Source organism: Odontesthes bonariensis, chromosome 6 (assembly GCF_027942865.1).
Source record: "Odontesthes bonariensis isolate fOdoBon6 chromosome 6, fOdoBon6.hap1, whole genome shotgun sequence".
In the NCBI taxonomy this organism is placed as follows: Eukaryota; Metazoa; Chordata; class Actinopteri; order Atheriniformes; family Atherinopsidae; genus Odontesthes; species Odontesthes bonariensis.
Genome location: NC_134511.1, coordinates 14,850,770 through 14,877,555, shown reverse-complemented (window position 1 = coordinate 14,877,555; position 26,786 = coordinate 14,850,770). Strand labels below are relative to the sequence as shown.

Below are 26,786 nucleotides of genomic sequence, written 5' to 3'. Positions count from 1 at the left end.
CTCTTGACTTGCTGGACAGAAGCCACTCTGCTGCATCATAACTTTTCATTCTTTTGCTGAACTTTTACATAATTTAGGATTGATTACTGTTACTGTGTTGTTATATTGTTGAGCAACCATTTTTCCTCATACTCTGTGCACTTTCTCCTCCACTGTTTATGTGTGACAGTACCAACTATGAGCTGGATTTCCAGCTGCATTTCCCAATTTCCTGTTATATGTGAATGACGCATGTCCAACAACTTTCTATGTGTCGGATATGCACGCGCATGCATGCAGGGGTCTGCGTTGTCTATATGGACATTTGAAGTGTGAAATGATCTGAGAGAAAGGAGTGTGCCACCACACCCACACCGCAGGACTGAGCCCACTGGTTTCCAGTTGGTGTCTTCCACCTTTCCCTGATCGTTATTTGGACAAGACGGAAGCGTCTCCAACTCAGCTGCTCATCGTACCTCCCGACCTGTCGACTCTGAAATGGGGAACAGCAAACCATCGACGCTCCTTTCACTTATCGGTAAAGTCTGTTTTTGTGAATATGTTTTACAGGATAAAAAAAAAAAAAACTCAAGTGGCAGCCGTATTTTGGTGCGTCGGATGTGGGTTGGCGGTGTTGTCTTAGTCAGTATCAGAGCTCTGGGATTAAAAGTTAAAACGCAGCAGAGGCAACACGACCACAAAGTTCTCAGGCGACTTTTCTCTGCATCCATTGAAGATCTTCAGTGGATCCTTACTTCTCAGATTTTTAATATATTAGCCTACTTTTACGGCTGATAAGTTGGTTATTGTTTCTTCTGTTCCTTTATTCAACCTAATTAACCTGCTTTTTGAAATAACAAATAACCTAATTATGTTACCGGTTCTGCAACTAGGAGTTCATTTTGACTGTTTCAGGGAAATCCACTGTTGGGACAATAAAATACATTTTTGCAAGTATACAAGTTTTTAAGATGATCAAATGTTTAAAGTACCACATTTCCTCTCTATTTCAGCCTCTGTAGTTGTAGCTGCCAGATGATTGAAATGGGGTTAAAGGTTACTTTAACATGTCCCTGTAAATGCTCTTGATGTAAATGATATAAGTTATACAACATAGGTATTAAGTAATAGCAAATAATTTGAGATTTGCCACATCATAGAGAAAAATCACGACAGACTTCACTTTACTTAAGGGTGTATGATTATAGTTTGAGGACATGGTATATCACAACTGTGAAGTTAATTTCAAAATCTGACAAGTGTCTAAGCTGAGGGAAAAGTCAGAGTAGAAATATGCAGAGAGCATGCAAAGTGCAAATTGCTGCTTTCCCTGAGTTTTGCCTTGTGGTGCTTTATGACCAATTGGTCTTAATCAGACTCTTTCAGAGGAAAGTATTATGCTTTTTACCATGTATTGGTACAAATGACTGAGTTGGTGGATTTCTATAGTGCATTTCAAAACAAACTCAGTTGGTCAAAGAAGCTGAAAAAGATGCAAATAAAATCAAGTCACTAAAGTCAGCGATTAATAGTTCAGATGCTACTCTGCTGCAACTCAAATAATCTTAGGATACAGGAGCTTTGATGTATGCTGTTTTTTTCTGAGCTGAGTATACTCTGTTAATTATCTTTTAAGAAAAAAATATCTCTGCGTCGCTATAAGATGCAGTTAATATCAGAAGAAAATATTACCAGAATTTCGTCATTTCTCACTTGTGTTTTGAAAAGACACAAAGTATGAAACTTAGGATGCAGAACTAATTTGGGAGTTTGAATTAAAGCACTATTTACTGACACTGTCACTTAAATCTTCATTCAAAATCAGCAGTTTTGCTGTTGGGTCACAGTCTGCTGCCAATACTGTAGAATTTTACACAAATTAGTTTTGATATTGTCATTTTTATTTCAATGTGTGTATCTTACCCGTGTCAACAATAATAAGTTATTCCAGAAACCAACTCGGAACATATATGAAACACTACCACATAGCTGAGTTAATGAGTTAATGATGCTGAGCCCAGAGCCCGAGGGATGCAGGAGGATGCTGTCAATTAAGATAAAGCCTTATAACTGGAAAACAGGAGCAGCATTACATATGTCGTTTGCTTGTTCGAGTTTGTTCTGGCACAAATTCAAAAAGTCATACAATCAAGAGAGGAAGGTGACGTTATAATCCACGCTTGAATGTTTGTGGAGGATGTAATAGTGGTGTTATGATACTTAATTCCTCTCTCTGTTCATCTTGACTGAGTTTTGTTGTGATCAGTTGGTAATCCGCTATGACAGGAGCTTGTCACGGACAACTCCCCTTCCTATTACTGCTCGTCATCACCACGTAAATCGCAAACGGTGCCTGTTTTGTTGCTCCGCTATCTCTTAGAGATGTGAGATGTTTATTTGAAACTGAAACCCATCCAAACGTTTCACTCTTAAAATAAAATCCCATTTGTATGTATCAACGGTATTATCAATGTTATACACCGCCTGGCCAAAAAAATCTCACACTCCAATACACTCATCTATAGTTGGACCAACTTAAGCTTTGATAACAGAATACATTTGGAGCGGTGTTGTTTCCATAAGCCCATGAAGTGTTATAAGCTTATGAAATGTTAAGTGCCAAAATCTTGTGTTGATGACGGGACAGTTGGACCCAAAGTTTGCTCGAGCACATCCCAAAGGTTCTTTATGGGGTTATGGTCTGGCCTGATTTAAGACCAAAACGTCCTGGGCTCTTGTCATCTTTTAAAATGACTGTGTCATTACCAAAATATCTTTGACAGAAAAATCTGGTCATTCAGTGTATTCAGACCTGATATTTTGGGAGGCATTACTTTACGGATCCTGGACCTGATGGACTGAAGCAATCCCAGATCTTAAATCTGCCCCCACAGGCTTGCACTGCAGGCACTTGGTATTATGGATGCAACACTTCACCCACCACTCTCCTGGAACAGGGTAATTCTGAACTAATCAGACCACATTACACTTTCCTTTGGTACAGAGTCATGTCTTTATGCTCCCTGCAAATTGAAGCCCTTTTAGTTTGATTAGCTTTGCTGATAAATGGTTTTCTCAAGGCTACACAGCTGTTTAGTACCTTGGATTCTTTTTACTTTGTGGAAACGCTCTTATTTCTCCTATTGCTGTGAGTTATACTGTTAATTTTCCTCTTTTTGATTTCACCAAACATGGAAATTATCTTTTTTCACTAAGAAATTAAAAAAATTTCATCCAGCCACATTTCTTTCTTGAAGATGATGGTCCACCACTATCTGTCAGGTTTTAATAATGCGTTGGACAGTTCTTAAGCAAGTTTTAGCAGCTTCAGTAGCAGTGTTGTATAGTAACGAAGTAAAAATACTTCACTACTGTACTTAAGTATATTTTGGAATACTTTGTACTTTCCTTGAGTTTAAAATTTTTTGACAACTTTCACTTTTACTTCACTATATTTCCGAACTTAATTGCATACTTTTACTTCAATACATTTTCATTGTTCGGTTTAGTTACTCGTTACAACAACACAAAAGAGAGAGAGAGAGAAAAAACGCAACAGTGTTTTGACCCCATGCATGTTATGCCTGCCCAAAATTCTATCTACTCCCCTTTTTTAGGTTTTAAGGTAGTTTTACTAAAAAGGTCTTCCTCTTCAGATGCCGTTCCCTCCCAATTCTTTTTTTCTTTTGTATAATGACCGGTTGTGTGTGCACCTCCTATAGCTTGTGAAGAACAGTAATCGTAACAGCTTTTTTTCTTGGTGATGTTGGCCGCATTTTCTGTACTGAGTTATTTTATTTATTTTTTAGAAAGGTTTACAAAAGGGGTTTCAAACTGGACTCCCTCTTCAGATGCCAGATAAGCTTCAGTTTTGTTTATAATGATGGCAATAACAGTAGCAGCCTCTTTTGTTTAATTTTTTTCTTAATGGTGTAATGTACACCTCATTTTCAGCACTGACCTTACTTGAAGAAGAAAAACTTAAAGGTTCACAAAGTTTGTATTTTCTGTCTAAACCTGGTCTAAATTTTGCCTGCACTTGGTTGTGTGTACATTTTAAGTGTAATTGACCTTCAAAGTTTACCAAAATATAAAAAATGTCATTCAAACTGCATTTGCCTTGTTTACTCTTTGCTTATACTTTTCATTACAATACTTAAGTACATCTATTTTTACAGTAATTCTCATACTTAAGTACAAGACGTTTCGTATACTTTAAGACTTTAACTCAAGTAACATTTCAGTCAGTGACTTGGACTTTTACCAAAGTCAAATTTTGGAGGGGTACCTATACTTTTACTTGAGTGTGAGATTTCAGTACTTTATACAACACTGTTCAGTAGTCTCGCGAGGTGTTTTGTTTGTTTGATGCAGACCGATCATTTGACCCTTCTCAAAAACATCTTTTCCACAACCTCAGAATGTGTTCTCTGACAGAGTTATTTAAGCAATTAGAAGCTACTCATTACAGCTGTTAGGATAAATTACTTGTTGCCATGTGAAACAGTTTAAGCCCCGCAGTACTTTTCCAATAGGAAGTTCTTTACCGTTTTACTTTGTCAAGCCTAGCTGGTGACTGTTTTTTTCATTTTTCGTCCAGGTAATGTGTAGATTAAACGTTCAAGAGTAATTCTCCCCTCAAAGGGTCGAGGTAACATGGGCATTTGCCATTAGAGTGAGTCAGTATCTATGGATCTGAATGTGCTGATAAACGGTGATTAATCAGAAATACAGTAAAGTTGCCTCATCACTACTTCCAGTACGTTACCAACGTACATAGCCATGTCACCAACAGCCTACAACAGAAAAATATCTCCAAAGCTGTGTGAGTATTGGCAGATTCATAACCTGACAAATCTTGCATTAAGGTTTCTGTGTTTTCCTGTCCTGTCTGCTGGAATGTGGGCGTTCTCAAATGCCGTGCATTGTAAATCTGTGCGGGCCAGCGCAGGCATGTGGACCAGGCAGGCAGCACAAGCCCATCCACGTCACGTCCGACAGCTGGAAACAGTTTGAAACCAAATTAGGTTTTTTTTCCTCACCATAATGATTTGTTCTGTATTTTTCCTTTAATGCTCGTGGAGTGTCTTATTTAAAAATAAGAAATTAATCATTTTGATCGGTGTGAGCTAATCTAGATAATAACCTCCCTTTATCACACCCAGTGAATCATGTCACAAAGAAAACATGAAACACGTTTAATGTACATAACCACATAGTATCCACAAGTGAAAATGACCTTTTCTCCTGTTTTAACTACAGTTTGAATTCAGGTTTTAACAACAACAAACATCTGAATCAAATGACAACCGGCTCTCATGGCAGAATGAGGAATAGATGCATTCATTTCAAAATGTTGCAGTTTCACAGTATCTGTAACACAGTATTTCCCCCCTTGTGCTGTTTCCAACAAAGTTTCAGCTTAAGGTTGGCTCTGTCAGCGTTCGTTGTCTCCATATGTGTTACTACATGGTGACATCCACACTTTCTGTCTTGCTAATGTTGGCCCACAATCCCTTTTATAGGAGGAGGGATGGTGGCAGGTGCTACTCCACCTTTAGCACCTCTCACCACCTTTGTGAGTCTGAACACCTTCATGCAAATGACCGCTGGTTTGAGACCCGTCCTTCACATATTTTTCTGCAGTCTGTGCACTTTTCTACCTCCCTCTTGTTATTTCTAACTTTTCTACTGCGCTCTCAGCTGCAGACGGTTAAAGTTTGGGGCTGATTATGCTCGATGCATCATATATTGCGTGAGCAAATTGTGACATAAACACAGCTCCATAACCCTCAATGTAAACAGTACGCATTTCTTCTGTGAAAATGACTCCGTTAGAACATAACTGTGCAGTTTTAACTTTTCTGTTGCATTTTAAAGGTTTTTTTTAACGCTTTTGTAACATTTGTCATAACTTCTTGGTTTTTTCATATTTTTCTCTCTTCTTGTGTCTTTTTCTCCTTCCTCCAGCTCATCCGTATAAACTTCTACTAATGAGATTTTTTTTCCCCTCATTGTCGTTCTACAGGTGTCATGTTGATCTGGCCTTATGTACTCACCAAGAGTGTTTCACCCGGACTGCAAACCGAAGACAGCTCACCTTTATCTGCAGGTAGCCACGAGAACAACCAAGGAATTAAATCTTATTTTCATTTACACCCCACAAAGTTCCAGTTTGTGCAATTTGGAAACTAAAAGTAATCTTATGGATGATGAGAACTCTTGATAGCTTCTGACAATTATGTATTATCTATTTCAATTTGTAGTACATTGTTTTGCCGATCCACAGATGAATGTTGTCTGTTTATGTTTTCAGAAACCTCTCTGACAATATGCAGGTGAACAGGCTTTATTAACTAAGACTTATTAACTAAGAATGCATTTGGGAGGTGGTGGCGTACGCCAGTGGACTTTGGTGTGGGAGTCCCAAGCTGACTCGAGGGACAGACTGCTGTATTTAACTTTTTCTCATCTTGGATTCAGTGGTTCCAGTTTCTTGTTAGTCCTAGGCTTTGTTTAGTTATTTTTTCTTGTAATTCAAACTCACCGTTTGAAACTATTTGGTTTAAAATCAGGCACCGAAACAAATTGGTTGGGATCATTTGGTGTAAAATAGAAACCTTTCAGAACCCTGCTTGCTCTTGACAAAGTGTCACCGTGGGACCAGATTACTCTCCGTTTGCAGAAAGAAACTTACATTGTTCATATCTGTGTCAGAGAAATGTTGACATGACTCATCTGGTTTTTAGAAGCTTATACAGAAAAGCTTTTCTCCGGTGACTTGGCTCTCTGCCACTGGGAGAGTTAGCCTCCGAGGCTTTCTGCCATGAACCCTCTTCACAAAAACTTCTTTGACAAAAAGTTTGTTGAAGGTCCATTGAGGTGATAAATGGTTCAGCAGACATGGTGGTTAACAGGCAACAGTGGCTGATGAAATATCGTAAATCAAGGTAGCAGTTTTTACATAAGAACATTTTACTTGCTTCAAGTGGTCCTTTATTATCTTGATAAGATGTTCTAACTCGTAAAAAATATATATTTTTTTCTTTTTCTTTATGTTAACCCTTGAAAAGTAGAAATCTCAGAACTATAAAGCATCTAGATGAACACTGACAAAGTACAAAAATGAAAATAATTCCTTGTAACAGGACAAATGCACTTGCATGTAGCCGGGTCAGTTTAAACAGGTCTGTGGAGAGAAAATCGCACTTGCTTTGAAAAATCTTGACGAGTCAAATTATGTTTGGTTGGCAGATCATTTTGATGATCTTAAGTAATAGTTATCCCATTTTATTACTTTATTTACTTAAGTTTTTACACTGTAAATGTTTAGGAGAACAACAGTACCAGCACACTTGTAGCTTATGGACTTGCTTTGAATCCTGCTTGATACCATTTTATGTAGACTTACACAATGTATTGGTTTTTTTTTTTGTTTATCAAGTCAAGTTTTAGTTTTTATTCATATTTTCAATATTTTTTTAATTTTTTTTACGTATCTACTCTTTTCAACTGACCAAAGCACTTTTTTCTTGGTTTAGCAAAATATCATCCTTTGACGTCAGGTAGAGCCCTTCACAGCACTGAAACCATGTTGGAAATGTCAGAAATCTTTTTTTCTGGCAGAAAGAAATGCAAATGAACTTCTTTTTTGTCTATAAAGGTTTTTAAATACAAACAGTGTCTTTCTTTGACTTACCAGTCCAAAAAAGTCCAACACTACATAATATTTTTTATAACGTACAAAAATACAAGCAGTGAAAATCATATGTTCTGCAGTTTTTTGCTTTAAAAGTTACTTAACTTGATGATGAATCTGCATCCAGTCACCATATGCAAGACTGTTTGCTGTATGGAACATATTAGAGATGATATTGATTTTCAAGCAATCTCTTTAAAAATCCTGATATGTTTCATCTGAATGGGCCAAAAGAATTCTGAGTGAAAAGATTTCCTTTGCAGGTGTTTCAGGACAGGAAGGAGAGCGCCCTCATGTGGTGAAGCGATCGATGCAGAGCTGCGGCAGCGCGTATGACACTTACTGTCTGAACAAGGGCAAGTGCATGCTGCTGGTGGACCAGAACACACACAGCTGCAAGTATGTTCACGTACAGCGCTGTGTGCCTGTCGCCGGCTGAGAGTCGGTGTCTGCTGCTTCGTCACAGTGCATAATTATGTATGACTCCTCTGTTTGTGTTGCAGTTGTGAGAAGGGCTTCGTCGGCCCCAGGTGTGGCACCCCAGAGCTCGTTTTTCAGCCAATGGGCGAAGAGCAAGTAATCCTCATCATTTTCTGTGTGAGTCTGCTGATAATAGGTCTGGCCGGAGTTCTGTACTTCTTCTGCAAATGGTAAGCCTGTCATCTGTGAATTAATGTGTGTGTGTATGTGTGTGTGTGAAGCCACTTAGCTACCTGTGAGAGTGTGTTATATAAAAAACAACAGCATCGGGTATCATTACAGCTGTGTCTTAGAAATTAAGATGATGGTGAACATCGGCCAGCACAAAAACTTACAAACCAACCAGTAACATTACACTTGAATTAGCAAAATCTTTTCTGTTGTGCTCTATAGTCATATTGCAAATGCATTATCTGAAATTGGTCCGTTTATTCAGCCGACTGAAACATGATGATAAATCCTGAAGGTGACCCTGATGCAACCTTTCATCACTTGAAACCCGCAAATCTAAGTCGTATTGCAAATTAAACAGCTTAAGACATAAAATCTCCCCAGCATCCTGTTTCACACAGAAACATGTCAAACCACAGAGGACAGCTACTCATGTCAAAAAGATCTGCCGCGTCTGTGAAATCAAATGGGTTTAAAATGACTTTTTTAAAGTATTCTTGGAGTTTGAGATTTGATGGATGCCCTTGTAAAGATGCTAAATCATGTTCTGTGTCATTTTCACAGGTATAAGAAAAACAAATTCCCACGCCACCAGAAGCGGTTCGTTTACGAAGGAGTCCAGACTGCTTAGAGTGTCGCACTCTGCATCTGCTGCTGGATCAGTATTAACTTTATTTTATTTTGGGTTTTTTTAATTGAAACGTTCTCCATACTATGATGTTTTCAGGCAAGCTTACACTCCCAGTTGCAGCACTGCATGTTGCAAGGCTTTATCAGGCAGGTTGATCATCACAAAGAGATTAAGGTGGTCAAAAGAAACAGCTTTGTAAGCGGAGCAACTGTTTTCCAGCTGTACTGGTTCTTAAGTTTCGGTACCTGTTACACTCAGTTTGAAAAGATGAATCAAGAGACACACAAGAACGGTTTCTGTGGGTGAAACCACCCACATGATGGTGGAAAACTCATAGAAAATGAACAAATGTGAGGGATATGAATGGAGCAGTGCAACTGTCGCAACTCATAGTGATTCATGCTTTGAAAAATTTTGGCTGCTGTGTGTAAAACCTCATCATGTTTTCACAAGCAAGAAGCCACAGCTGAAGATGAATTTGGCTGACAGACAGCAATTGTCTTAACGTATATTACAGTCATCAAATTTAGTTCTTTTAGTTCAAGTCCCCCTCTGTGTATGAGAGCTGATTTTTTTTTTTTGTACTTCTAAGCCTTATTTTTAATTTATGTGCATCCAGCTTTAACTTTTATATTTATTGTCTTTTGGAACTTTAAAAAAAGAAAAAGCTATCGTTACTATAGCAGTCATTAAAAAAGTGTCTGTGTGTAACAGTTCTATATTTTATTATTAGAGATTTTTAGACAGAATATTCTCGTTTTGCTAACTTATTTTAAAGCATTAACGTATACGATGGAATCTGTGGAGTCTGTTTTGGAAGCTCCGTTACTGCCAAAAAATCATTGCAACTTGAATTGTTTTGCTGCTGTATGTGTCATCGCCTTCAGTCCTCTGATAAGGGTGTAGCTGAGAGTCTTCACATTCTTCTCGTCTTCAAGCAGCTCTCTCTTTTGTGCATGACATTCTTGCAGTGCTCATAGTATCTGTTTGTAAGCAGGGAAACATTCAATGAAATATGAATTAAATGTTTGATTTCAGATTTGAAGTGGTGGTCCCTTCATTCTAATAACTCAACTTTATTTTCTGCTAATCAGATCTGTGCTTGAGCTGCTATAACAAGCCTGTCTGTATGTTTGATTTACGACAAATCTGTTGTCTTCCAAAGGAGACTGACACATGGTAACAGTACTGAGAAGCAACAGTGCCTCTCATACCTCAACTAAACTGATTTTTTTTTTCTCACAACCATACTCATAAAGTCATGTGAAAAATAAAAAACATACCTTCTCAATTTGGAGATTGAATGTATCTGGACATTAAAAAGAAAAACCTGATCCTTACCATGTCTCACATGCCCACAAGCCACATTACACAGTGTTATTAATCATTTATCAAAATCTAAGTCCAAATGCAGGCAATGCATAAAAAGGGAGTTTACTCTTACTACTATAAGACGATAAAGTCGGATGCTCTTGATTAACTTATCAACAAGTGTGATCACCTCTATAAAAGCAGAAGTTTCTTCACTTCATGGGCCTGGAGCATTCAGGTATGTGTTAACACATTATCAAAGAGGAAAGACATCAGCAATGATCTTAAGGGAGAGATTGTTGTGAATGCAACATATTCTTTAATGAATTAAAAGCACAGTAGTGGAGAGGGGGGTGATTTGGGCTTGTTTTGCAGCCACAGGACCTTGACACCTTTCAGTAATTAAGTTGACCATGAACTCCTCTGTTTAGCAAAGTATTCTGGAGTCATATGAGAGGGCATCTGTCCAATAGCTTTTGCTACAACCACATTAGATAATGGAACAGGACAACTAATTTAAGTGAAGCAGCAAATCTGCAACATAACAGCAGAAAAAAGAAAAGAATTAAGGTGTTGCAATGTTTCCAGTCAAAGACCAGACCTCAACCTGATTGAAAAGCTGTGGTGGGAGCTGAGGAAAATTGTACATAAACAAATGCCCACAAATCCAAATAAACTGAAGCAAAACTGTAAAGAGACGTCGACCAAAACTCCTCCACAATGACGCGAGAGACTGATGACCTCCTGCAGACAAGAATTATTTCAAGTTATTGCTGGTAGAGGTGGTTCTACAAGCTGTTGAATCATGGGATGTTATTAGTTTTTCCTTTGGCTCAGCTTTATTAAATGAATAATGACTCTATGTACTATGTCATGTGTTATTGTTCATCTGAAGTCGCACATACCTCAGATCTGTAATGAATTCAAAAATGGCCTTCTCAGCTACAACATCAATACCACCCACCAAATAACATGTTGATTTTAGATGTTTGGAACCTGTTTGGAATCAACCGTTTGTTATGTTCCAGGAGGTGTTTTTAAGAAGTTAATGGAGTGTTGCGACATAAACTGTCCTATTGGGCTGGTCCACTGTTGTCAGGGAGTGCTGTCACTGTGTTAGGGATGTACTTCTGCACAGGTGGGTGCTATGAGGGCGAGGACTGGTGGGTCATTGCTTTACAGGAAACTTACCAATATTTTTGACATGTCGATAATTTTTGATATTACTGCTGTTCGGCATCGTTTCAACTTTATAGACTTGCACTTAAATCAAAAGCGCATTCAACACTAGAAAAAATCTAAATCTTACCAAGGTTTATCTTGGCTCATTAAGTATCTCATTACACTTGATATAAGACACAATTGCCTAACAAGTACCATTTCAACAAGATATAGGGACTTGTTTTAATACAATACATCTTGAAAATCTTGTTAAGTGAAAAAGTCTTGAAAACATCTTGTTTTGAGTCATATTTCACATGAAACAAGCTAATTTTTTTCATTTGAAGAGGTTTTTAAGCTAATTTCAAGATCACTTTTAACTCAAAAGTCCTAAATATCACATTTTATTTCAACAAATCTTGACAAACCGATTTTCACTAGTTCCATTGGCAGATTTTTTTGCTTATTTCAAGCAAAAACGTCTTGTATTTGTTGTTTTTCTTACTTATTTTTGGAGGGGCATTTTTTCCAGTGAACCCTTTGAAACTTTGATACTTTTGCTCCTAGATTTGAATTTTTACTGAAACTTCCTGCATAACCCACAGCTTGAGATAAAACTCAGAACTCCAATTCCAAAATATTTCTCAACTGGTAAAGAAACAGTGGAACAAGTGGTGCCTTTAATCCTAATTTGGATTTGTGGAAAGAAAGCGTAAGCAAAAGCATCATAAGTACTCCGGTCATCAGTTGACCCACAGTACTGGGTGTCGTGTCTGGTGTCAAGTTAATCAGTGGTAAGATTTTGACTCTCTGTACCCTGATTACTGCCTCGGCCAGAGTCAATGGGCCACGACCAACACCTGACTCCAGCCTCTTCACATGTTCTCTATGCTAATGAACAGCAGTGCTGACACATAAACATTAACTCAGCTTCTCTGTGAAGACATACTTAAAAACACATTAACATGCTCTTACACACGCTAAGACCCACAAACACACCCACTCTGTGGCTTCCGTTTTGTTCTAAATATAAAACCAGCGGATACACATATCCCAAATCAGGAACTATTGCTTACCTAATTGTTGCGTAAGTAATAGTAGATTGCTCATATAGTGAGCAATGTTGGTGGAAGAGAAGCCTCATTAAGCTGCATCCTTGAGTGCCCTTTGACAAAACAAAGGCTTCCACGTGTACTAAGTATGCAACTTATTTTGCTGCTCAAAGCCCGTTCATCTTATCTCTCATCGCTATCTTTACATCATTGATATAATCCATATCGGTAGCACGTCCCTTAAGGACAGAATAATAACCACTTTTGTCTACACCAACTATCTTAACAAAAGTGAGACATTCTTGGTCCCCAGAGGATGAATGTCTAGTTTCCCATTAACCTTTTTGCATCAGTATTTTGAATTGTTGCAAAATGTTGCACTTTTGGTTCCCAGAGGAACTTTTTCCCTCCAGTGACAACATGCGGACATCCGTGGTTTTCAGGGAGATGTCTTAGTATCACTTGCATCATTTGCATCACAGACATTAATACCCTGCAAACAGAAACTTAAGAGCTGTAAGTTTTCATAACTGAGACATTTCTCAAATCATTGGCTGTGGCTAAATGCAACCTCAGTGAGTTGATGTAGAGCAGTTTCTTTTGTTTTCAGGTGTTAGTACACCTGAAAACAATGAAACTGTGTTTTCATGTGAATAAAAGTCCTTTTTCTACAAAAATTGTTGTCAATGAATTACTGTGTTGGGAAAAGACACCATGCAAAGTTTTATTCAAAGAGGCAACGGCTGTATTTGTGTGTCTGAAAGTTTTCATCTTCCTGCTGATAACTAAGCAGCAGTGTGTTTGCAGTGGGTGGCTGTTATGAGGAGCTTCTCCCCAGGCTTGTGTCAGACTTTACACACATTCATATCACATATCTTCAATACCATTACACATAATCCAAACAATCTCAGTTCACGGCCGTTATAAACAAAACGTGTCAGGAGTTCCTGGTGGTTGTTGAGGTCATGGATTGAGACGGAGAATTTCCAGGCATTCCAAACAAGTTTTTATGGCATTCCACCGGAGCTTGTGTGGCGGGATGGCCTCTCTCTACAGACACAACATAAGCAACACACCCATCTGTGCAGCTTCCCCACCCAAGCCTCAAGGTCCTCTCTTGGTTACGGTGAAATAAAAACAAAGCATCGTTTATCAAACAAATACACACAATAATTCACATCCAGTAGCACGGGAGGACAAAACACTCAAGTATACAGATCAAGCTAGTTTTAATTGCACATTAAGTCATAATGACATAATGATGATAAAAATATGCTCATTTGTTATCACTTTAATGCAGGATTTTATATCACTAGTAGTGGTTATATCTGATATCTCACTATTTGACCATATATGTACATGAAACTACTCATCAGTCACACACAATCATAAAAATGTCTATTTTATGATCCTTAATTAAGGACAATGACGTACAATTGTTTGATATTCTTAAATGGTGATTTAATTCCCGGCAATCCCAGATACTTCTTTTTTGTATGTGTTGGATCCATTTAATGCTTGTTTTGATGATTTGGAATGGGTTGACGCTTTTACACATAATTTTGAATGTTAAACGCTGTTATTACCTGTGCGATTTCAAAATTGGAATTGTGGATTTTTAACCAACCTGGAGCTTTGTAGTCCAATGGGACACATAAATACAGACGGGCTTTCTGTAATTCAAAATTTTGACCCGACAAAGTTGGATCAAATCTTTGTCAATAAATGATCTCAGCGGCATGGAGTGAGTCATAAAAAGGTATTTTATGATTCTCATTTCTCTTCTGACCAACTTTGTACCCTGAGTGAAGTGTTGCTGTTACCCTAGGTTGCAGTTCATTATAAAAACTGTATGCCTGAATCCCTGTTGCCAACATCTCCCTTTTTGTGGCTGACTTTTTTGTTTACTCACCCCCCCCTTCAAAAAGACAACATTTGGCCAACTTTGTGAAAAGCAGTGAGTTCCCCAGTTCCTCACTTTTGTGTGTTTAACTTCAGGACTATTGATGTAATCAAGGCCTCATTAATAAACTTAAGTAGAGGCATACGGAAGCAATAATAATTACAGATGCCGGAACAGCTGTTTCTGTCCTGTAATGGTGACGGGAATCATTGCAGAATACATCACACTGTTCAGTGCCGCAGCCTCATTCAGTCTAATTATTTCCATCATATGAGAACAAAAGGTGCAAAATGTGTTGCCTGCGGCAAGTTAATCATTAAACACACAAACACACGTATTCACATTTGTTGCTCTTTCTCTCTCTCTCGTACACATACACACACACACACACACACACACACACACACACACACACACACACACACACACACACACACACACACCCTTCTTTCTCCTTGGAGTTTTAGAGGCAGGCGTTGGTCTATAAAAGCTGCACCCAACCGAGGTAAAGAGAGCAAAGCACAATCTCTATCAGCAGGCAAGAAACTTACACTCCAACACACACATTCAGACACAGTTTAGCGCAGGACTGTCATACACAACACACTGTCTTCCTGGGACATGAACACTCTCGTCCTCATCTGTCTCCTGTGCATTGGTAAGTCTGGACTTTACTTGTATTCTGCAGATATCTTACATCAATGAAATGGAAAGTGGAAGTGTGAAGATAGGGGAAGGGGTGAAATCAAAATGTAAGTATGTCAGTGAGGACTTGTCAGGCAGGAAAAATAATTTTAGGTATTTAAGAGAAAACTTATTGTGTCAGAAGTTCCTCTGGTTCTCAGACCAATTCAGGTTATTGTACAACAGTAGGTGCTGCAAAGGGTCATCATATTTCAGATGTTCTATTAACCTTTGATTGAATGCTAATACTGTTGTGGATTTGGACTGGATTTACAGGGTTCACACTGCCATCAGTATCTCAGGGTGAAATTATTAGTCTGTACTGGGCCAAGATTTCTAAGTACACCTTTGGTACAAATTTGCTCAAATCACGCTCCTGCTGAGAGGAGATTTTCAACAATTTAAAACCTTTTTCAATTTTCTATAATTTTCTTGGCAAAAATTTAAGCAAAAAGTAGCGTGCCGTGGATAATTCTCATAACTTTACTCTGTCAGCTCAGTCACTGGGTCAAAACTGTGCCGTGTCATGATTCTACACTGGCATAATCTTAATGTCTCAGAGCTAAAAGAGCCACTCTCACTTCACTGATGAATGTGAGCGATGAATTTTATATCAAATCATAAACTTCTGTGAACCCTCGCTAGCTAGTTTGGTGCCTAAAGCCTGACCAATGTTTTTAATCAGACAAGCCTGACCAAACAGTGAGTACCGACAATAGCAAAAAAAAAAGAAAAGGAAAAAACATGGTCTATCCTCGGAGGCGAACTTAGGTGGGAGAGTTACTCCACCAAGACCCCTCCAACTTTTAAATCTGGACCTATTTTCTGGCTTATCTGGTAACTCCTACAAGATAAGGAATGGCTTCAAAAAGCATGAGAAGGCGCAGTGAGAACATTTTCATTTTATGTATCTGCAATTCTCCAAAATAAGAATTGCCATGAGGGCAAACATAAATAGGTAAATGCCTTCTTTCTTGTTTTATGTCTCTATATATTTCATATGGATGAATTAATACATTTTTTTTTTGTCTGCATGTTGTGTTGGTTTTGCAGTTGTCTGCAGTGCTCGAGGTGCTGAGGTATCTGAGGCCAGGTACTTAAGTGAATTAGCTGAAGTGACAAGGGGTCCAGCCTCTGGGGAGGGTCTCCAGAGTTTGCTGACTGAGGATGATGAGCTGGAAGTAGATGAAGAACTTTCAGGGGGAGACAATGAGAATTTCATCTTCCCTGGTATGAAAACTAAAACTAAAGTGTTTGCTTTCTTATTTGTGCAACCATTTGAAACCTTCAGTCTTGAAACCATAAATCCCTCATAAACCCCTGTTGCATTTTCCCTTTCTTTTCAAGTGTTGGATGGCAACAAAGATGAGAAGAGCAAGAGGAAAGGCAAAGGCAAGAGGAACAGGCATAAGAGCAAAATCACGACTCCCTTCAATCCTGAGTACACGGTCTTCACAAACAAGCACACATCCACCCTCAGTACCACTGAGGATCCCTGCACCTCCACCCACCTGGGCTACTGTATTCATGGCAACTGCAAGTACATGGAAGGCCTGCAAGAGCCAGTGTGTGTGTGAGTACAAACCAAGTTTATTTCGTATGTTTGCACTTGTGCACGTATTTAAGGTAAATAAGTTGTGCAAGACTGTGTGCTTTAATTGAGAATTTGTAATCAAATTTAAGAATTACAGCTGCCTTTCCCAGTTTTATCAAATGTGGAGGATCAGTATATTTTATGCGGCTCTATTTCCAACCTCATTCAAAAACTCATATGATATAGTATTTGATTTCATCTCTTCACTGGCTGAACATCTTTTTTTCTTCCTTCCATAGATGTATGAAGGGTTACGACGGAGAGCGCTGTGGGATCCAAACTCTGGGGGCAAGCAAACCCACTGAGAGCTACAGCAGTGAGCTGGTGCAGACGGTCTTGGTGGTTATTGCTGTGATCCTGTCATCCATCAGCTGCTGCGCCATCCTGCTCATGACCTGTGCTCAGTAAGTTTAAAAATGTCACACGGCCACACTCACACACACACACACACACACACTTTGATGTTAAAGCTACAGCAAGGGATCTTGGAGTAAACGGATCAAATACTTTGCTCGTCATCCCAACAGAGATGTAAGGGATAAGCTGTTTAGTGCCCACTCAGTCCACAAAAAAATGAATAAGAGAAAGAAAAAGAGTAGCTTACTCAGAGTAGTAAGATCATTCGACAAATCTAAAGTATAACCAATGGTTTCAGTTATCGTTACACCCAGTTTAGTAACGGAAATGAAAAGCCCAAAAATAATTTTCTTCCTAACTTCTTGTCAGTTCTTAACACGCCACCCATTATAACCATCGCTGTACCACCAATCAGTTTGTAAAATAATGAAAAACGTCGTAATCTCGTACTTTTCACCCTTGCTTCTTTTTTATTTCTCGGCCTTTCAAAATGGGACTTTTCAAGTCTTTCAGTCACAACTTTTCTATAAGTGTGTGTGTGTGTGTGTGGAAGCTACTTTTGTGCAAAACAAGAAAACAAAAAACAACCCTTTTTGAAAAGTTAAAGACTTGCCGGATTCCTGTAATATCAAATTTGTGCAGTTTTACTTATCACCAAAAGAAGGGAGGGAGATTGCAGAGATTAATTATTCAATTTACAGGATGCAAGCAACATTTCCCATTTTTGTGCAGTACTGTCTTAAGCCAACCTACATTACTTCATATATTGCCAAGAAATGTGGTTCTTTTTTAAGTTGTCTGATGTGTATACCCTTGAGTTAAGATACAAGATACAAGGACGAGACTGAAAATTAGCAAAAAAAGCAGCCATTGTCCAAAGAAAGACTTTGAAAGACCACCAGAAAGCCTGGAGAATGATTGTTCAAGATCAAAGGTTGCTCCCATCTAATTTACAATATGTAGCTAAAAAAAAAACAGCTTTAAACGATTTGTGCAAAAAAACCTGGTTTCACCCCTTCTGGTACAAAAATCACGAACTTGTTGCGTTGAGGAGCCGGCTGTGTGCAGTTCACTCACGATGTCTAAGCACTAAACACAAAAATGTTAAACTTATTAAGTCTTGCAACTTTCGGGGTAGAAATTGAAACCCAACACTATTCACACCTGATTACAATCTACTGGTTGTCAGAGCGAGCTACTTCTTTTGGGCCTTGATATTACTTGTTAGAAAAGCTGGAACATTTCAAAAAGACATGATGCCCCTGCCTTTGTGCAAAAGGCCCCTCACTTTATGAAACTATAATAAAGAAGATTACTAAAGCAACTATCCACACCCATGAATCCCAACATAACACATATTACAATCCACATATCCAGCCCAGAAACATTTCTTGGCATATGAACGCACTGACACATCAAAAAGCACATCAACACACCCAAACACACCCATACTATCCAGGTATTGCTCACCACCTTCACAGGATGGACTCTTACAGCTGCCGTGACCTGTAGTGAAATGTAAGTTTTCCCCAATTAATTGTGTCACATCAGACTATTACTCATGCTTAAACCCCCCCCCCCCTTTTTGCATCACTTACTGTAACTGTGTCACAGGTCATATAATCATAGTTCCTTATCAATATCCAACCAAATCCCAACTTTTGATTAAGAAGTCACTTGTCTGAGACAGTGTGACGCACGGCAACTGCTGTAAGGTTTTACAGCCACAATTAGACTGAACTACTGAGGCAGAACTTCCTGCTGAGAGGAGAAACTATTATTATTTCTGATCACTTTGGTTAGAGTGGGGTTAAGGCTAAGAAATCAAACAGGTTATGGGCTAGAGTCTATATATGTGTGACTGCCAATGGCTTTGATTTGCTTTGTTTCTGAGGATTAAAAGCCATGCAGCAGGCTCGAGACTCCTGCCTCTCAGAATAACTGACCTCAATCCTATACTCTGCTTTATGCTCATGTTGAAACCCTTTTGCAGTTACAGATCACATAAAAACTTCCTGGCATCCTACCTTGGAACTGGATCAGAGCAGGAGAAGCTGCAGAAATCTATCGGTGACATTGTGGTCTGAGGGCTCGTTATGACAAGGTAGGTGTCGCTGAGGTCATGACCTACCTTTGTTTGTGTCCACACATGCACCCATTGTACTACTGCACAGCTCCAGTACACTCTGAGTCCATACTGGATCAACTCAGCAGGGATTATATGTTGCTTTCGAGGCTGTTAACATTAACAGCTCTGTTGCATTTGGACAGGTTTACACAATAGCCACGAGAATCATTTAGTTTGAGCAAACCTTGCGTTAAACTTATAAATTAGCCTAACTGGCTGTTAAGCTAACTACAACCATCTTGTCTCAGTTCTAGAATGGATTTTGCAAAGCAGCAACTGTAACTAAGAGAGGCAGGGACTTCGTAAGAGGTCAATTCCTTGTACTCAAAAATCAAAATCAAACCTACACCAAGCTTTTTTTCTATGCTGTCAGAAGCACATGTAACCATGCCTTCCTGTTTTTCCAGTGGGGTATATTTAGGTGATGTATGTCTTCTAAAAGTCTTGCTTAAGTCTGTCTAGCCTCTGCTCACGTGACTCTTAAGCCAACAAGAATGAGTAGGCTGAAGGGAGAACCCGTTTGCTTGTTGTTGTTGTTGAACACAGCAAGTTGCATCATGCAATGAGGAATCCCCACAGCAGGCATTAGGCTGGATTAGCAAGGGGTGTCTTGGCCTGTGGCGTCTCTGCGCTGCATACCAGCGTAAAGGAAAACCACACTCCAGTGAACACATTCACCTGTATGTCCAAACGATTGCAGTAACTCACTTGCTTTACACGTGATGACCTTGTTGTAAAAGCAATATTGCTTCATCTGCATGTGACCAGACCTTCCTGAGCAATCTATGCACACACACATGCAGACTTTATGTGTTTAGATGCACAAATCTCGAACCTTTAGACAAGGTTTTTTACAGATAAAAACTGACAGCTCAAATGTATCTTTTGTTACTGCAGTTTTGGCAAGTTTGTAATCTACATTAATGGGGTGCCTTCAATTATTAAATTGATGCATATAAACAATAATCTGGTTGTTCTCACAAAAGGAAAAATTTAAAAATGACATCTCTGGAACATTATTCCAGGTAAGAATGATGAATGGAAATAAAATAAGAATAAGCAGGCAGTTCAGAGGCAGCAATAAAGTCACATTATTTAAAAAAGGATGGTCTCATTTTCCAACAATACATGTACCTTTATAGAAATTCTGGAAATACACAAATCATAAAATTCAACCTCATGAATTCAGAAATCATGATATGAAAATTTACTTTCTGATGGCCCTGACTGTAAAAGCAAATATGAAGTAACAGAAATGCATATTCTTAAGTGCGATACACCTTTTCAACAAAGTTTGTTAAGCTGCATGTATGGTTCTTTGTAATTTCCACTGTAATTAATAAGTGTCTGTCTTTCCACAGCCACAGATCTGAGGAGAAAGGAGAGGAGTCTGTGGACCTAAGAGAGCAGTAGATGGCTTCAGCAGATGCTGTGTAAAAACACTTTACACAATTAGTTAGAATGTAATTTATTAGTGTGAATATTTATTGCTAAAAACAGTATAAATGTTTGTATGTTGGTCTACTATTATGATGTCTTGTATATGCGAATGCTGAGCATTCAGCCTTTTATAGTTCTGCAGATTTAGTTTTATTTATTGTATTTGTTATAGGTCAGATAAACTCTATTTATCTCACTCTGGAGAAGTGATGAAATTTGATTCTTAATAAAGTGTCTCAGTGTTACATAAAAGTGTTGTCAGACCATCACTATCACTATCCAGTGTTTTGTTTACATTCTCATATCCGGTGGAATCCTATGCCTTCGGAGATTGCTCACGCAAACACCTTGAACTTTTGGCCAAACACAGATTCAGCAGATAAGAACATCCAGAGGGAAGTTCTCAAAAAAGATGTCTGAAACCTCAGAGAAATTAAAAGAAACTTGAGAGCAACATAACAGCAGGAGAGACTGCAAAGCTGTTTGCTCCAGCCATGGATCATAACACTTATCCCACTTATCCAGCAAACATATAGCCAGAGAAATAAATTTGAATTCAATCAAAGGTAGTTGGGTCATCAGAGATCATCATGGAGTCTGTTTGAGCGTAGAGACAGGCACACCAGACACTGAGACAGACAGAATCCACAGTTTCTCCAACATGTTTGAACAACCAACCTGCCAAGTGCTCTGAAAAACTTTCTTTCAGTATATTTTCTTTCAATACGAACATAATGTACTGCTCATGCTTAACATGTTCAAGTCTTCATTGAAACTGTGTGACATTTGCTCTATTGTACACAATATTAGGACTGTGATATTTGCTCCCAAGACATTTTGAGAATACCTTCATCATTTTACGCATGTTGTGTCAAACTTTGGCCTGATATCCTGTTGAGCTACTATCATTTTGAATGACTTGGTTGCATATAACTTTAAATAACTAGTGATCAGTACATCTATGGGATTGACAGAGGGAGATTCATAACTAAACATCAGTCTAATTTTATTTTATTGACTTTCAGAAGTATTTTACTGAATTTTGTTGTCAATACCACATCATGGAAAGAGAAAATTGGAAACAATTTTAGTTACGTTAGTCCTACAGATTAGGATCTCTAAATAGACATAGTATTTGCATAAAAATTCTACAGGTACACTTTTAGCTTTGGGTGGCATTTAAGGTGATCATACAGTGTTTTAACACTGCAGATGAGCCAGAAAACATGCTATGGGCCTTTTTAGCTTACAGATAGATGAATATTTCACTCACTTACACTCACAGTATACTCACACTATCATTTCATTCACTCAATGCATTCACTTCCTTTCTTTTTAAGCGAAAATAAATGCCAGTATTCTTTGATCTCAATTTATACTGTAATTTTTCTGCCTACTCCAACAATGGTAATAAGAGTAGCCTTCTTCATCTTGTTAAACTCACCATAAAAAAACGTTTTTTTTTTGTTTTTTTTTCCAATTATGAGATTCCTTTAAAAATCTGAACCCCTCTTTGGTGTCTTAATCTGAGAACCCATGTTGCATAATGGAAAGTTGTCTTTGGGTTAGTATTGCACATATAGTGAATCTGAACTTTAACAGGCATTTCTTAACTCCAGCTCAACTGCTCAAACACATCAGCTTCCAGTTATCTTTATAATACAGTGTTTCACTCTATTTGTGTGTGGCGTTGCGTCACTAGTGAGGAAAAGGTGAGGCAAAGTGGACAGCTCACCGAACACACACAGGTGATGCAAGTCCAGGTAAACATTTACTTTCATACTGTGTGTGTGCGCGCACGTGCGGGTGCGTTAACGTGTGCGTGTGTTTGTGTGTGTGAGAGAGAGAGACAGTGATTTCTATGATGGAAATGGCAATTTAAACATCCCAAATACATTCCCAAACACCTTCATTCATCCATCTCACAAAATAAGTTAATATGGGTGTGGTGAGCTTTGGTAGTTTCTGTGTCATTGAGGTGGGCCTTTGAGCTTTTGTGGGTGACCATGGAAACAGAGTAAACACACAGGTACATGGCTGGTCAGTGATAATTCACATAGAGCTCAAATAAAGAACACGCTGGAATTGCATGGGTGTGGTAAAGTTTTCTTTTCCTTCACGTTTAAAAGGGAGCAGACTAGTTGCCAGGGAAGGTCTTCCTTTGTTTTTTTATTTTTAATTTCCAACACAGACTTTGATTTTATGATAATTAAAGTGGTTGCCAGGCAAGCAGTTGTAAGAGCATGGCTTTGTAAGAGGTAAACATATCTGATCCACCACTTTGGTCAAGACTTTTAAGTTTTCTTTTAAGTTCGTGAAAGCCTAAGTAAAAATGGGAAAAGTCACCATTTCAGCATTGGAAATAGCTGCCTATACTGCAAAGCAACCCAACAAAAAGACATAGAGAGAAACAGTATACATATAAAAAAAGAGAGTTTAAAACAGAGTCTGACAATATTACAGTTCATGTCAATATCAGAAATACCATGAGAAAAAAATATAAATATATCTAAATCGCGTCAGCTTTAATTCATATTCTGTGTTTGCTGTTATCCAGGACAGTGAGCTAATAAATCATTTTGGTGATGTTTGAAGGTAGTGGACAAATAAACCAAATCATCACCTGAGTTTGCTTGCTGGTAGTTGCCTTGGTGTTTGTAAATGTCATTGCTTTGCATCAAGTTGCTTTAAGATGATCGATCGTAAGTGTTTAAAACATGTTGTAAACTTGGACCACAGGACCATGGGTGTCTACACTTGGGACCAAAATGAAGAAACAGTTTTTTTTTTTTTAAATGTATCTGTCTGGTATTCTTAGTAACCAAACTTATCTTTATGAATGTCTTCACTAGGTGGTGCTCCAGTAAGTAGGATTTATTCTTCGAGTTTGTTTGGAAAGAGTACTTTTGTGTTGATATCAAGGTAACTGTGTAATTTTTTTTCTTTTTTTTCCCCACAATATATTATATATGACCCAAACAGGAAGAAGACAGACACACATAAATACATATTGTATTATGAGTCATCATGAGTTTTTATTTGAAAATTTATACTGATATCAGAGAGCAGAAACACAACATGTGATGTCAGTAAGTAGTTGTGATTTATCACCAGAAATAATCCAGATGAGGAGAACTGAACATAGCACAGTTAGGAATGAATCACAATATCTGTTGACAATATGTAGGCTGTGGCAACATGCATTTCAATTCACATTTATATAGCAGGAAGCGGTGAATCTCTGGGGTTGGCTGGTTGAACGAGGTCTCTTTAATGTTTCTCTTTCATGTCTTTACCATAAAAGAAAAATGGCTTTGTGAATACAAAAAAAAGTCAGATTTTGCCCTATTGTAGTACTGCATGTGCAATAGACTGGTGATATCCATATTTGTTCAGAACAGAAAAGTAAAAAACAACAGAAAAAAAGATGATGAGGAATTTTCATTTGATTTCTGTAACTGAACTATTACACGACCTTTCGGCCTTTGTGACACTACCAAACGCTGCTAATGCTACCATATACATGTGAGTGCCTTTGCGAGTGCGAACACTATCAAGCGAGCATTAAAGAAATGAATATATGTATATTCATAGCAAAAACAGATAAATAGTTAAAGTATGCAGCTTAAAGTAAGAGCAATGGCAAATTCATCAGTGGTTTACATAATCTCTTTTAACAATGAGTCATTTCTAGCTTGTCCTGCATTTAGCTAACTAAGCTAACAGTAGCTCATGGGTGAAATACCCAGCTCAGCCTAGTCTCACAGAGGAATAACCACTAACTTTTAAGACATAGAGGAGGCATATAATGTCTTAAAAATACTTGTTGACACCACAGTCTTTCTGAAAGGAGATTTGTCATGTATTTTATCAGAATCAAATTCAACTACTCTTGCAATTTTTTAACCCTTCCCCCTACCAAGTTGAAGGTGTGCGTGAGCTGCACTATCATACATCCAGTCCTAAATCTGACCACAGAATTTTGTCAATCTTTATAATACTTTACCTGTAAACAGGGAATTTTCATGTCCACCACTTATAAGCTCAGTCCTAGATGTAGGTATTTTGGCACATAATTCAAATGCATTTTCTGCCACCACTATTTGGTTTTAAGAGGTTTAGCCATATGAAAACAGGCTTACTCATATTTTCTAGGATTTCAAGGTTTTTTTGATCCACTTGAGATGTTTTTCTGAAATAAATGAGTACACTCCGGGCTTTTTAATGTCGCCACACTTAATGCCTCCAAAAGATGTAACTCCAACTAGTGCTCCACTGCACAACCGTGTCCCCCCCCCCCCCCGAATCCCCCTATGGAGAGAACAAACAACACGGTCACAACTCATTAACATTACATAAGTGGTAGTGTAGAGCCATTAACTTAAAAGTAAAAAGAATGATTACCTTACAGGAATCCGCCTTTATTTTACCATTTGAACCAGCACATATCATGTCACAGGTGATAACAGGATTGTTGTTGTAATATTGTGGGGAGTTGCATTTCTCTCTCTCTATCACAGTGGCATTGACTTAGGACATCTCACATCTTTTTGTCCTCTGCAGTTGTTGTTCCCCATCCGGCCACCATGCAGCTGGGGACAGCTGCTGGCTCTTTGCCCGTTTTTTCACCCAGCTCGAGACACTTCACCTTCTTGGTTTTCTTTGCTGGTTTTTCAAGCTGAAAAGGAAATGTTAAAAGTACAAATCTAAATGACCTTATAAAAGATTAACAGTTGGACAGCTTAAGTTTATGTGAATTTCTTATCAAGCATTTCTCTTGAAGACAATTTCTCATTATAAAATTTGATTTTAATCACGATTCCTATATCAATAACTTTGCATGGACTGCCATATTGTTTTGTCCACGGCTTGAGTTAGAGCAAACAGCTATAGCGCATGTTACTTACATTTAATCGACTGTTTTTGGATTGGAACCGTATGATATTTTCAAGGAGGCAACCTGCGTACACATCAGTCACAATACACAAGTACACACTTCGGATGATATTTGAACTTTGGCTCGTGTAAAAGATAGCAATGGAACACAGGAGCCAGCTTTATGTCTATTTGCATGTTCTGTATTATGCATATCAATCATTGACATTTCTAAGAAATAACAGAACACTGCACATCCACATTTAAATAATTTATTCATTTAAATCAATTTTTCATTAACCTTGCTTTTGTTATTGTACTTTGGATGAGGAATCCGTCTTTTCACCCCTAGGACCTGCCTGGATCCCTTTTCCTCTTCTTTAATGGAGTGCACTCCAAGCAAAACTTTCTTTATGCTGATGGAGAAATGTACCAAAGGACAAAGACGTTTTACTTGCCAAAGGAAATCACCCTTACTATCAGATATCAGATGAAGTACAATTCTGCCGGTAAGAATTCACCTCGAGGAGCATTGATGTTTTACATCAACCCACAAACCTGAGTCATATTTTTTCTCTTCACTGTCGCCAGAGGGCAGTGCTGTTTAATTTCTCTGTCTCAATAAAACCTGTATTCTGATTTACCATGATCTTGTAAATCTTATAATAGAAAATAGAATAAAACCCTCTGCTTACTAATATATACACATCTGACTTGAAACACACCAATAGATACATTCTAGTGTGCAATGCTGGAGGAATTTTTTGAACATTTGACAGTTTTGCAGATTCCTATCCAGTGCAGTGGGCAGCAGTCAGGACCCCTTTTGGATCGATTAATATCCCTCCACAGTTTGGTGCGTCTGTCTCTAACAGAGCCATGAAAGGCAGCGAGTGTGGCTGGACTTCTGTCCCGCCAATGATCTCGGAACCATGACCTAACACAAAAAATTGGAAAATGAAACATAACACTGCACCAAGTGGAATTTTAATACAGAGTCACGAGCAATCTGGATTACTACATGAACGAGCCAATAAAGTATATCACTGCAGTGAAGAAAATATTACTCAAACGGACAAACAGAAGAACCACCAACGAGATAAAAGCAGATAGATCTCTCAAGCAGTACATTTCTTCTGATCTTTAGCTCTGATCTATCTGTGAATGCACTGAAACCCACCTCAGTGTCCTCTGTCATATTCATGTGTTAAACGCAAAGGATGTGGTCTGAATGCAAATGCATGTCTTAGTCACTTATTGCATGAGAACTGAACCATTTTGAAGCCTGTAACATTGCCCAGTAATCATGTCTATTTCCTTC

The 26,786-nt window shown here is 38.3% G+C and overlaps 3 protein-coding genes across 3 annotated transcripts; 2 read left to right on the top strand and 1 right to left on the bottom strand.

Moving 5' to 3' along the window:
- The first annotated feature begins 220 nt into the window (after window positions 1-220).
- Window positions 221-9,997, top strand: LOC142382065 (proepiregulin-like). The gene is made up of 5 exons (XM_075467517.1): window positions 221-517; window positions 6,008-6,091; window positions 7,942-8,077; window positions 8,182-8,328; window positions 8,894-9,997. The coding sequence occupies exons 1-5, from the start codon at window positions 478-480 to the stop codon at window positions 8,958-8,960; spliced, it is 474 nt and encodes a 157-aa protein (XP_075323632.1). The 5' UTR covers window positions 221-477; the 3' UTR covers window positions 8,961-9,997.
- Window positions 9,998-14,920: 4,923 nt separating this feature from the next.
- areg (amphiregulin) lies at window positions 14,921-20,577 on the top strand. The gene is made up of 6 exons (XM_075468972.1): window positions 14,921-15,045; window positions 16,125-16,301; window positions 16,419-16,644; window positions 16,905-17,069; window positions 19,016-19,126; window positions 20,512-20,577. Exons 1-5 carry the CDS (start codon window positions 15,009-15,011, stop codon window positions 19,107-19,109), a joined length of 699 nt encoding a protein of 232 aa, XP_075325087.1. The 5' UTR covers window positions 14,921-15,008; the 3' UTR covers window positions 19,110-19,126; window positions 20,512-20,577.
- Window positions 20,578-24,741: 4,164 nt separating this feature from the next.
- Window positions 24,742-26,596, bottom strand: LOC142382728 (granzyme A-like). Its single transcript, XM_075468849.1, is given in 6 exon segments — window positions 24,742-24,893; window positions 24,994-25,121; window positions 25,123-25,281; window positions 25,756-25,887; window positions 26,267-26,402; window positions 26,533-26,596. Coding segments are annotated over 6 exon segments (771 nt in total).
- Between the last annotated feature and the right edge of the window lie 190 nt (window positions 26,597-26,786).